Source organism: Eleutherodactylus coqui, chromosome 4 (genome assembly GCF_035609145.1).
Source record: "Eleutherodactylus coqui strain aEleCoq1 chromosome 4, aEleCoq1.hap1, whole genome shotgun sequence".
Taxonomy (NCBI): domain Eukaryota; kingdom Metazoa; phylum Chordata; class Amphibia; order Anura; family Eleutherodactylidae; genus Eleutherodactylus; species Eleutherodactylus coqui.
Genome location: NC_089840.1, coordinates 169,777,750 through 169,790,482, shown reverse-complemented (window position 1 = coordinate 169,790,482; position 12,733 = coordinate 169,777,750). Strand labels below are relative to the sequence as shown.

The 12,733-nt window shown below is 41.5% G+C and overlaps 1 protein-coding gene across 2 annotated transcripts in view; it reads right to left on the bottom strand.

Moving 5' to 3' along the window:
- DLG5 (discs large MAGUK scaffold protein 5) overlaps positions 1–12,733 on the bottom strand; it is a 174,121-nt gene that overhangs the window by 15,337 nt on the left and 146,051 nt on the right. For both annotated transcript variants that reach the window (XM_066600370.1, XM_066600371.1), the window contains 4 exons: positions 11,844–11,974; positions 11,594–11,758; positions 11,223–11,406; positions 10,696–10,844 (listed from right to left, as the gene is read on the bottom strand). In XM_066600370.1, the coding sequence (XP_066456467.1) occupies positions 10,696–10,844; positions 11,223–11,406; positions 11,594–11,758; positions 11,844–11,974 (629 nt within the window). The remainder of the gene's footprint in view (positions 1–10,695; positions 10,845–11,222; positions 11,407–11,593; positions 11,759–11,843; positions 11,975–12,733) is intronic.

Genomic DNA, 12,733 nt, shown 5'->3' with positions numbered 1-12,733 from the left:
TCGGTGTCTCAGTGACACCTTTCTCAAGCCAAATAATGCATAAAAGACATAAAAAACATATACATAACATACTCACATTTATAATGAAACTGAAAAACTTGGTGCATCCGTGGGTAGCGCCATATTGTGGGCGGGATCTGCTATGACAGCGCGTGATGTAATGGTAGGGGGAGGAGTCCGTGTTGGAACGCATAACGGGCCGGAGGGGAAGGGGGGAGGAAAAGGAGGGTTAACAGGTGGGTGACCTGTAAAGCCAAAGGATTAGGGATAGCAGCCAGTAATATAATGGTAGATGCAAGTTTATTTAACAATGTAGGTGAGCCGTATGGTGTACGGGGGGCGGGGCTTGCTGTACGTCGCGGTCACGTGGGAACGTGCCGCGTCATCTACAGGGGGAGAGGTTGCGCATGATACGCTGAATTGGCGTGCCGTGCATATGTGGCGGTCACGTGGTGGCCGTGTGCCGCGTACTATTAATGGGAGGGATTTATGTAGGACGCGGTCACGCTATATTGGCATGCCGCGTTCAATAACTAGGGGGAATCTGTGGTGGCGTCGGAATAGTACGCCATGTAATTATGGGGGGGCGTGTTATGACAAGGTAGTCACGTGTGTTGCAGAGGTCATGTGACCGGCAATATGACCGACAACATGAAGTGGCACTGCTTTGTTAAAACGCTGCACAGGGGCTGATAAGAAACAGATGGTATTTTATAAAATGCTTAATAAAATGAATAAAGGTGTAAAATTATGAATGGATGCTTAATTGAATAAATAATTGATAATTTGTTGATAGTGGAATAAAAATTGATAACAGGCCAGATATTGGTGCGAATTAATAAAAAATGATAAATTGGTGTTGGTGTGTATAATTTAATGAGTAATAAGGTATGGGGATGAAAAGTGGAAATGGGGGGGGGAACAAATGGGGTCAGGGGGACAAGGGGAGTAAAGGAGAAAGGGAAAGTGGGGCTGATAGTGGAAATTAATTATTAATAATAATTACTAAAATTGGAGATGAATATAAATACAGTAATATAAATTATTATATAAAATTGAGATGAATTATGTAATATAGTGCTATAAACTGGTGGATGTTAGTATAAGGTGAGTATTAAACTATTATAAAAAATACAATACAAATAATGCAGTAAAAAAATCAATCAAATACAAATACACACACACATATATATATATATATATATATAATATAAAAACAATGTATTAAATATTTTTCTCTAAAACCTCATTTAGCCCAAATGGGGCTAAAGTCTTCATTTTGTAGATCCAATACATTTCTCTTCTTTTAAGAAGAGAAAATTGTTTTGAGTGGATTTGTTCTATTGGTGTTACTGCTAAACCGGTGAAATCACAGTCATGGTGTTGGAGGAAATGCCGGGATACGCTGTGATTAAGAAAACCCTTCGTTATATTATTTCTATGTTGCCCAATGTGTATCCTTAATGCATTGATGGTGCGTCCCACATATCCTAATCCGCATGGGCATTCTAGGTAGTAGATTATATAATTAGTGGCGCAATTTAATAGGTTTTTAATATGGTGTGTTGTGCCATCCAATTGGATTTTCGTCTCCTTTCTACCGTGGGTGATGAGGGCACAGCACTTGTACCTGGGCTTTCCACACCTGAATGTACCTTTTATGTTGTTTAAAATGGCGTTATTCCCTGTTCTTTTAAATTTTCGCTTTTTTTTATGTTTTGGATCCGTCTATGTGGGCATGAGGGGGCTACTAATTCTTTGATCGTTTTATTCCTCCGGAATGTGAGGGTTGGGTTATCGGCAAGTGGATTCTGCAGAAAAGGGTCCTCTTTGAGAATATTCCAATGATTTTTAAAACTTTTTCGGATTTTGGCATGCTGGATACTGTATTTAGTGATGAATCTTGGTTGACCATGTTCCTCTTCTTCTTTGTTTTTGTTCTTATTCTTTATTGTCATGTCTTTTTCCGCATTTTGTTTCAGAGCTCTTTTATAAGCTTTCTCAACTAATGAATTGGGGTAACTCTTTTCTCTGAATCGTTTTTTTAAAACATCTGATTGGGTGATAAAATCCTTAGTCCTTGTACAATTTCTTCCTAAGCGGGTGAATTGTCCGTAGGGAATATTATTTTTCCATGTTTTCGCATGGCAGCTCTTATAGCTAAGGTAACTATTGGTATCCGTTCTTTTAAAGGTTTTACTGATTATCTCCTGATTTTCTACGTATAGTTCTATGTCTAGAAACGTTGCTTTAGAGTTACTGTGTTCTTCAGTAAAGCTTATTCCCCAACTATTCTCGTTTAGTTTTTTTTTTAAATGTAAAAGACCTTCTTCGTCCCCTTCCCAGATAAGGAATATATCATCGATATATCTGCGGTAGAATTTTATATTCTGTTCTCCTATCATTTCTTCTTCAAATGCCCCCATGAAAAGGTTTGCATAAACCGGTGCAAATTTTGTACCCATGGCGGTCTCTTTCTGCTGTAAATAAAATTGATCTTTATATGTAAAATAGTTATTGTGTAATATGAACTCAATAGCTCTAAGTACAAAAACTTTTTGGTTCTCAGGCATTTGATCATCTTTTGACAGAAAGTATTCTACTGCCGTAATACCTTTTTCATGCGCTATATTGGTATATAGAGCAGTAACGTCCAGAGTACAAAGTATATGGCCATCCTGCCACTTTATTTTTCTTATAGCTTCCAAAAAATCTCCCGTGTCCTTAGTATACGCAGGAAGGGTGACTACTATTCTTTGAAGAAGACGATCAATGTATTCAGATAGAGCTGAAGTAATAGAATTAGTGCCGGCTACTATAGGGCGGCCGGGTGGGTTGTTTCTATTCTTATGCACTGTGGGTAATATGTAAAAATATGGAATATCTGGGTGTTTGATGTGAATATAATGCGACTCTTCTTTTGTAAGGCAGTTTTGTTCAATACCCTCTTTTAACCCCTTGAGTGGCGGGTTTCCTACCACCCTGTCGTGCCCACCAGGGCAGGTTTTTTAAAATGGTCTAATCATTGAATTTCAACTAATTTTGCAGTTGCATCTTAAGAGCCATAACTTTTTCATTTTTCCATTGACACAGCCATATGAGGGCTTGTTTTTTTGCGGGACAAGTTGTGATTTTTTAAACAGGGGGGAGGAAAAAAAGAAATGGGGAAAAAAGAAAAAAAGGGGCCATGTCATTAAGGGGTTAAATAATGCATTAACTTCCTTCTCTGGGTCATTACGACGCATGGATACCACATGTGTGATTGTATTTTTGATTTTTTTACAAAGTACAGGGAGACAAGTGTTTTTATAATTTTTTAACTTTTTAATTTTTTTTTGTCCCTTTAGGGGACTTCAACAGGGACCCATCAGGACCCCTGATTACATTCCGGGGGTCCGATGGTGACAGCCCTTTACATGCTGCAGTGATAGCCCTTTACATGCTGCAGTCACATAGACTGCAGCATGTAAAGGGTTAACAGCAGAGATCGGAGGTTTTCTCTGATCTCTGCTGTAAGAGCAGGTACCTAGCTGTCCTCTGACAGCTAATAACCAGCTCTCCCTGCCACAGAGACCATCGGCTTGCTTCTGACAAGCCGATGGTCTCTATGGCAACCTGTAAACAAACCAGTGCAGGAGTTTCCCGACATATCGGCAATATCTTCTGCTGGTTTTTCAAAGCCCTTGCACTGCTCTGTGTGGGTCTGTGCAGGCAGAGCACACTGTCACAGCTTGTGGCATTGTGCTCTGCAGCTCCCATAGTGATACATAGCCCGGAAATCTTCCGGGCTATGTTGCTATGAGCAGTGGAGCTCGTCCCGGAAATTTTCCGGGCGTGCCACTCAAGGGGTTAATAGTGTTGAAAGTTCTAACTCGATTCCTTTAAGCAGGTCTTTTTTGAGTTTCTTGTAATATTCTTGGTCTTCTAAAATCTTGGTGACTTCCGCTTCATATTGTTCTATGTTCATTATTACTATAGCTCCGCCCTTGTCGGCTTTTTTTATGACAATGCGTTCGTTAGAAGCTAAGCCCAGAAGAGCACTCTTCTGTTTTCTATCACTATTGGTTTGCTGATATTCATCCATTTTGGTAAGATCATTCAGTACTTTTTGATAGAATGTTTCTATGAAACCACTTTTACTTTCCAGAGGGTAGAATTTACTGTTTGCCTTTTAAACCTGTATTAATTGGTTCTATTTGTGTATTATGTAGGGATGGATAATTGATCGGTGGAGGTTTAACTTCTGAATGTTTTTTTATTTCGAAATGTCTTAGTATTGTGATCTTCCTAATGAATGTATTGAGATCAACGAATAAATCGAATAAGTTCGCACCGGTTAGTAGACTAAATGAAAGGCCTTCTGCTAATACATAGAAGTCTTTCCTTTTTAGGAGATAATCCGAAATATTGAATATGCCTTTGGATTCTTCTTCTTCCTTGGTCACTTCTTCATTAAGGGAGTGTTTTTCAAGCTTCTTGCGGGTGCTTTTCCCGCCTCTTCTCCCCATTCTCCTTATGAAAGCCTTCTCTGATTGTTTGGTGTTGTTTTTGTTGAATTGTAGAATTGCGTGATTGTTCTTGGTGCTTGTACTGTTTTTATGTTCTTTGATGAAGTACTCCTGGTTGTCCTCGGGCTCACTCGGTGTTGTGTTGTCATATGGGATTTCACTGGGATCACCTGCTCTGCCGCTGTCCCTCTCTGAATCCCCTCCTGAGGTGGCCTTTTCGTGGTTAAATCCAATGGGTTGTTCGAAATCTCGTTTCTTTCTTCTGGAGGTTGTATTGGATTTCTTATTTTTTCTGCTATAGGGTTTAGAGGCAACGCTGGGCCTCGCCCTAAAAAAGATGGTGGGGAAGAACCAGTGGCTCTTTCTAATAAAGTTTTTTCCAAGGTGCGAGGAGAAATACAGGTGGGATGTTGTAATGTTTGATCTATGTTTTGTGAACTGCTATTGCTTTGTGTGGGAATATTGCATGGGACCGTCTGTGTAATATTATGGGATTCATCACTAAATACAGTATCCAGCATGCCAAAATCCGAAAAAAATTTTCAAAATCATTGGAATATTCTCAAAGAGGACCCTTTTCTGCAGAATCCACTTGCCGATAACCCAACCCTCACATTCCGGAGGAATAAAACTATCAAAGAATTAGTAGCCCCCTCATGCCCACATAGACGGATCCAAAACATCAAAAAAAGCGAAAATTTAAAAGAACAGGGAATAACGCCATTTTAAACAACATAAAAGGTACATTCAGGTGTGGAAAGCCCAGGTGCAAGTGCTGTGCCCTCATCACCCACAGTAGAAAGGAGATGAAAATCCAATTGGATGGCACAACACACCATATTAAAAACCTATTAAATTGCGCCACTAATTATATAATCTACTACCTAGAATGCCCATGCGGATTAGGATATGTGGGACGCACCATCAATGCATTAAGGATACACATTGGGCAACATAGAAATAATATAACTAAGGGTTTTCTTAATCACAGCGTATCCCGGCATTTCCTCCAACACCATGACTGTGATTTCACCGGTTTAGCAGTAACACCAATAGAACAAATCCACTCAAAACAATTTTCTCTTCTTAAAAGAAGAGAAATGTATTGGATCTACAAAATGAAGACTTTAGCCCCATTTGGGCTAAATGAGGTTTTAGAGAAAAATATTTAATACATTGTTTTTATATTTTATATATATATATATATATATATGTGTGTATTTGTATTTGATTGATTTTTTTACTGCATTATTTGTATTGTATTTTTTATAATAGTTTAATACTCACCTTATACTAACATCCACCAGTTTATAGCACTATATTACATAATTCATCTCAATTTTATATAATAATTTATATTACTGTATTTATATTCATCTCCAATTTTAGTAATTATTATTAATAATTAATTTCCACTATCAGCCCCACTTTCCCTTTCTCCTTTACTTCCCTTGTCCCCCTGACCCCATTTGTTCCCCCCCCCCCATTTCCACCTTTCATCCCCATACCTTATTACTCATTAAATTATACACACCAACACCAATTTATCATTTTTTATTAATTCGCACCAATATCTGGCCTGTTATCAATTTTTATTCCACTATCAACAAATTATCAATTATTTATTCAATTAAGCATCCATTCATAATTTTACACCTTTATTCATTTTATTAAGCATTTTATAAAATACCATCTGTTTCTTATCAGCCCCTGTGCAGCGTTTTAACAAAGCAGTGCCACTTCATGTTGCCGGTCATATTGCCGGTCACATGACCTCTGCAACACACGTGACTACCTTGTCATAACACGCCCCCCCATAATTACATGGCGTACTATTCCGACGCCACCACAGATTCCCCCTAGTTATTGAACGCGGCACGCCAATATAGCGTGACCGCATCCTACATAAATCCCTCCCATTAATAGTACGCGGCACACGGCCACCACGTGACCGCCACATATGCACGGCACGCCAATTCACCGTGTCATGCGCAACCTCTCCCTCTGTAGATGACGCGGCACGTTCCCACGTAACCGCGACGTACAGCAAGCCCCGCCCCCCGTACACCATACGGCTCACCTACATTGTTAAATAAACTTGCATCTACCATTATATTACCGGGTGCTATCCCTAATCCTTTGGCTTTACAGGTCACCCACCTGTTATCCCTCCTTTTCCTCCCCCCTTCCCCTCCGGCCCGTTATGCGTTCCAACACGGACTCCTCCCCCTACCATTACATCACGCGCTGTCATAGCAGATCCCGCCCACAATATGGCGCTACCCACGGATGCACCAAGTTTTTCAGTTTCATTATAAATGTGAGTATGTTATGTATATGTTTTTTATATGTCTTTTATGCATTATTTGGCTTGAGAAAGGTGTCACTGAGACACCGAAACGCGTTGCCTGTCACATTTTCCATAATCAGTGGATTATGAAATAAACCCTGGACTTTATCTAGTACACCGGTGTGTACCCTCGTCCGTGATTGGAGTCAACACTTCAAGGAGGGGTTTCTGTACTCTACACACACCCCTCCTTCCCAGTAATTGTTTTTCTTATACCAGCACCTGTCTTTTTGCATACTGCTAAAGATAAAGTGTTTCCATACATACTATACAAGTACCACGCAGCGTGGTGACAGGTTTTTCTAACAATATTGTGTTAAGAATTCAACTTAAACTCGCTACCTTCATCCACAAAGCCCTCCACAGCGCAGCGCCCCCCTATATTGCCTCCCTCATCTCAATCCATCACCCAGCCCGGTCTCTCTGCTCTGCTAACGAAGCCAGACTGAACGCCCCTTTAATTCGAACTTCATTCCCGCCTCGAAGACTTCTCCAGAGCAGCACCGGTCCTCTGGAACGCACTACCAAAGGCTACGCGAGCAATCCAGAGCTTGCAGAACTTTAGGCGTGCTCTAAAAACACACCTCTTCAGGGAGGCATACCGCATTCCCTAAACAAACCCCTTTGTACTCCGCCTGATAACATGCTCCCAGACCTATTGACTGCAATCCCTGCTAGCCATCATAAACTGCAGTCATACCGTTTCTGCGGTCACACGGCCAAATGTCTGACCATTGTCTATGTGTATAGAATCCCTCACTCTCCACCTTGCCATACTGTGCACATCTCCAGCCCTTTACCTTCTGTATCACCCCATTACTTGTAGTATGCAAGCTCGTTGAAGCAGAACCCTCACCCCTATTGTTTCCATCAACTGATTACTATGTAACCGTGGTTCTGTATTTTTTGTCTTTCTGTATTCCCCCTGTTTATGTAAGTGCTGCGGAATATCTTGGTGCTGTACAAATAAAGTTTATTATTATAGTATTCGGCTGCCAGGTTAGGGCACGGAAGGAGAGAGATAGGGGACATGGAGCACTGGATGGTCTTGGCGAACTGTTGGGTGCGGACGGTCTGGAAGTTCCTAGAGGTGCGATAGATAGGAGGGTCATGGGAGATGCTAGGGTGCCTGATGGAGAAAGAGAGGAAGTTGTGATCTGAGAGCGGAATGGGGGAGTTAGTAAAGTGAGAGGCACAGCAGAGGCGGAGGAAGATTAAATTGAGAGCGTTGCCATCTCTGTGGGTGCGGGAGTCTGAGAATTGTGATAGGCCGAGGGAGGAGGTGAGCGTTAAAAGCCGGGAGACAAATGAGGAGCTGCGGTCATTAGTGGGGATATTGAAATGGCCAAGGATGATGGTTGGGATTTCACCGGATAGGAAGTGGGGCAGCCAGGCGGCAAAATGGTCTGAGAACAGGCGGGTGGGATCTGGAACCCAGTAAATAACTGTGACACACAGGGATAGTGGGCGGAAGAGTTGCAGGGTGTGGACTTCAAATGATTGGAAGGTGAGCGAGGGAGCCGAGGGAATGACCTGGAAGGTACAGTTCGGCGAGATGAGGACGCCTACTCCTCCGCCGCGCCTGTCGTCTAATCTGGGTGTGTGAAAGAACTGCAGGCCATCATAGGACAATGCAGCGAGGTAGGTGGAATCGGACTGCTGTATCCAGGTTTCGATGAGGGTGAGCAGGTTGAAGTGTTTGGTCGTGAAGAGGTCGTGGGTAGTTGGGAGTTTGTTGCACGTGGGAGTTCCATAGGGTGCATTTGAATGGGGGGGAGGGGGGTAGCATGGGCTAATGGGATGGTTTGGTATGATTGGGGGATTTTGGTAGAGAGCAGTACGGGGGGTGGAGGCTGGGTTGGGGAGGGATATGTTCCCCGTTGCTAGGAGTAGCAGGGTAGTGAGGGTGAGCAAGTGGTTGGGGGATTTGTAATGGTAGCTAAAGTGTTTCTTGGCAGTATAGGGGAGTTGGGTGTGTCTGAGGAAGGTGAAAAGTGCATGGGAGCTGTGCATGGGTGAGTAGAGCAGGGAAGGGCCGATATGGATGGAGTGTGTTGAGGTTGAGCGTAGGAAGAAAGCGTTAAGGCTTGAGAGGAAAATAGCTGTGGAGGTTAGTGCAAAGAGGAGAGTATTTTTGTCCAGTGTGTGGGTGATTGTGAGTTCCATAGAAGGGGAGGCACTGGTGTGAGAAACTTGCTGCTTTATTGTTTAAAAATTGTGCATATTCACAGAAAAACAAGGACCAGTTTCAACTCTGTCAAGAGCCTTGATCACCAGGTGTAGTAAGTAGTATGGGTATAAGTAGTAATCATACTGACCCATAGAATAAAAATATCAGGTCATTTTTGTTGCAGTTTGTGCGCCGTAGAAACAGGACGCACCGAAACATGGTGGAATGTCGTTTTTTTTCCATTTCTCTCCGCTAAGAATTTTTTAAGAGTTTTTCAGTAAATTATATGGTACAATAAATAGTGCCATTGAAAAATACAACTCGTCCCACAAAAAACAAGCCCTCATACAGCGATGTCGATGGATAAATAAAGGAGCTACGATTTTTTAAAAGGGAGTAGGAAAAAATAAAAATGGAAAAAAGCAAAAAAGCTCTGTCACTAAGGGGTTAAAGCAAGTACAAGATCTTATTTTTAGCTCTGATCTAGTCTGAAATATACCCTGTGTAAGTGCAGTTGGAAATGGGCTACAAGTCTACGCAGCTCCCCCACTTTGATGATGAGGATTATCCCTGCAGTTGCATCCAACCTTTGGTCACTTTATGGATTAATGTTCTCCCAACATTCCTGTCTTTCACAGTTTCTTTCAGTTCTACGATTGACATGTTTGTGGTGGCCTTGATTGTATCGAGCCATCTTGTTCTTTGTCTTCTCTTTCCCCAAAATTTGTCAAGCATCGACACTGTTTCCAATGAGTTAGCACACGTTACGTGTCCAAAAAAGAGCCGCTGTTTGATGATTTTGCCCTCTAGTGATATTTTCGGTTTGACGCGATCTAACACTACCTTGTTCGTTGTCATGGCAGTCCAAGGTATCTGTAGCATTCTCCTCCAGCATCATAGTTCAAACGCATCAATTTTCCTTCTGTCTGTTTCTCTGAGCATCCAACTATCGCAACCATACGTCATTATGGGAAAGACAAATGCATTAACCAGTCTGGTTTTTGTTGCAATGCTAATATCCTTCCATTTCCAGATCTTTTCCATTCCCTGCATTGCTCCCACTTTAACCTCCTCTATCTCAGGTTGTACTGCACCTAGAATCACAATCAAGGTCTTGTTTTAGAGCCAAGATTCTTGGCTTTAAAAAATGCCCAAAATTGTTCCAGCTACAGTACAGCCTGAAATATAGCGAATAGTAGCAATGACATAATTCAAACATCCTTGATAACTTAAATGCCTCCTTGCAAGTAGACAGGTGATACGCACCTAGAAGGAACAGGGTTCAAACAGTGTTTTGTATTGAAAGTGAAACCCTTTGCCATAGTTTCAATGTCCTTGTATGCGCAAAAAGTTATGTACTGACTGTATAGAACCTTAGCTTCACTTTGACCGCCGCTTCTTTGTAAATTAAATTGGGCACAAGCGTAACATGATTGTTGTGAAGATATAGAATCGGAGTGAGCTACTGTATGAGGCACAGACACACTTACAAGCTGCAATACTTGGGTACATTATGAAGGGCATAAACTGCAGTCCTTTCATTGTATTGATTAGTGGGAAACCCAGAAGTTAGACTCAGCCTTTCAAAACTGGTAGCCTATCCTAAGGATAAGACATCAACGTGTAAGTTCTAAAAAACCCAATTAAGGCGTATGTAAGAGACTGACCTTATGTAAAATCCATCACCAGGCTGGTCTTTGATTTTGTTGAACTCATCCACTTTTTGCTGCACCTTTAACTTAACATTTTCTGTTGGTTTAAGCATTTCTAGGTAGGCCTCCTCTGCAGTTTTGTTTCTCATGTCAACAGAGCCATACTAAGAAAACAAAAAAACATTCAAAGAGCTGTAGCAAATACGAAAAAGGACACAAATGAAAAGTAAAAAAAACTATTATAAAAGCTCAGCAGTAATACAAATAGATAAAGATAAATCAAATAATTCTGCTTCTTAAAGGTGAAGAACTCCGGATATAAAAAAAACAAAAAAAAAACACCTTAAGTAGGTTGATTTGCATCATTACTGAATTTAATTATGATATGCTATAAAAATGATTCATTTTCATGCAAAGTGTTCAGATGATAAAATAAAAAAAAAATTATTGGAGTGGATTACAGCTTAAATAAAAAGCATTTTTCGGGGGAATTAAACATTTTCACCAACAGCTTAAGCAGCCAGTATGTGCAACCCACATACATCTAAGATGAAGTCTCCTGTCAGCAGCCCATCCAGTCCACCCGATGAATTTTCCTCATCTAAATCCAGCACATATATTCCATGCAGGTTCCCTCCACAGATCTGCATGCCCAGCTCCACAGGAGATTTACAGAGAGTGACTGTGCGGATCTCTGAATGTTTCCTCAAGCCATCCACTGGTGTTCTGGTACAAAGAAATCAGCAAGTTAACATGATGGCCCCCACAGAGGATTCTATCAAACTTTGTAGGGGGTGAAAAAAAGTTTAGAGTTAAAAATACAATAGATTATTATACAGAAAATAAACGTCTTACAGAGTCAGTATGCTAAGCAAGAACAATACTTTTCTGGGAATGCGGGAAAAAAGATCACCTAAGTGAGCTGCGAGGGCTTGTACTGGGCGTGGTTTCTTTAGAAGGTGGAGTCATGGTTCCCTCATCTTGCTCACTCACAGTGTCGATGACAGAATGATTGTCAGGAGTGGCAGCACCGCTGCCGTGAGGCGTGGAATGGGAAGTACTAGCATCCAGGCGTGAGCTGGGAAGAATATGAAGTATAAAAAGAATTGTATGCAATGACAGGGATTGTGGTAATGAACTAAAAACATGATTGCACACAATACCTGGATCGTGAATGAAGAGGCTGGCACATGTGAGGGTTGTACTGGGCTAGGATTGTGATGGTATCACACTGCTGTCCAATGATCAGCCGTGCCTGCTGCTCTGTGGCATTCCTCAAATTTATGCCATTAAACTGCAGGAAACCACAAAAGATTAACGTACAAATGCACACTGTGGAGTTTTAGGTAATGAGTTCCAAACAAAACGGCTGGGACTACAAGGACACTTTGTAGCATAACTCTTAGGCTTTAACTATCCAGAGGAATACTATAAGTTGCTGGCATCTCTGTGCACTCTTGTGGACTACAGCCTGAGTCACCGTTGGGTCAATCACTTGACTAGGACAGATTTTACAAGTTTTATCAAAGTGAAGAATGAATTTCCTATTGAATGACAGCTAGCAGAAATCTTGAAAACTGCAAGAAAGTATACTGGATAATGTTTGACTATATTTGCTAAAACAATAATATCCCTTTATCTCAGAGGTTACCATTACCATTAGTAAGCAGCAAATACACTGCTAGATAGGCTTCCACTGATGATCGCCTCAAATTCAATAAGTGACACTTGAACTTATGCATAGACGTGTTTCCAAATAAGGCTTAATGCACACAGGCGTATTTGCACTGTGGGATCTGGAGCTCCAGATCCCACAGCAAATACAGCCCATAGGACAGGTGTTGAAAAATGCATTTCTATGCCCACGAGCAGAAATTTACTGCGATATTCCGCTCGCGGGGTGGAAATTGTGACATGTCCAATTCTAGTGTGAGCCTTGCAGAGGCTCTCACGGCTACGTCATCTATGATGCCCTGGCTCTGCACTGCGCAAGTGCGGCTGTGCGCCAGGCGGCACAACCGCAGCGCAGCGTGAAGATGCCGGACAGGTAAGC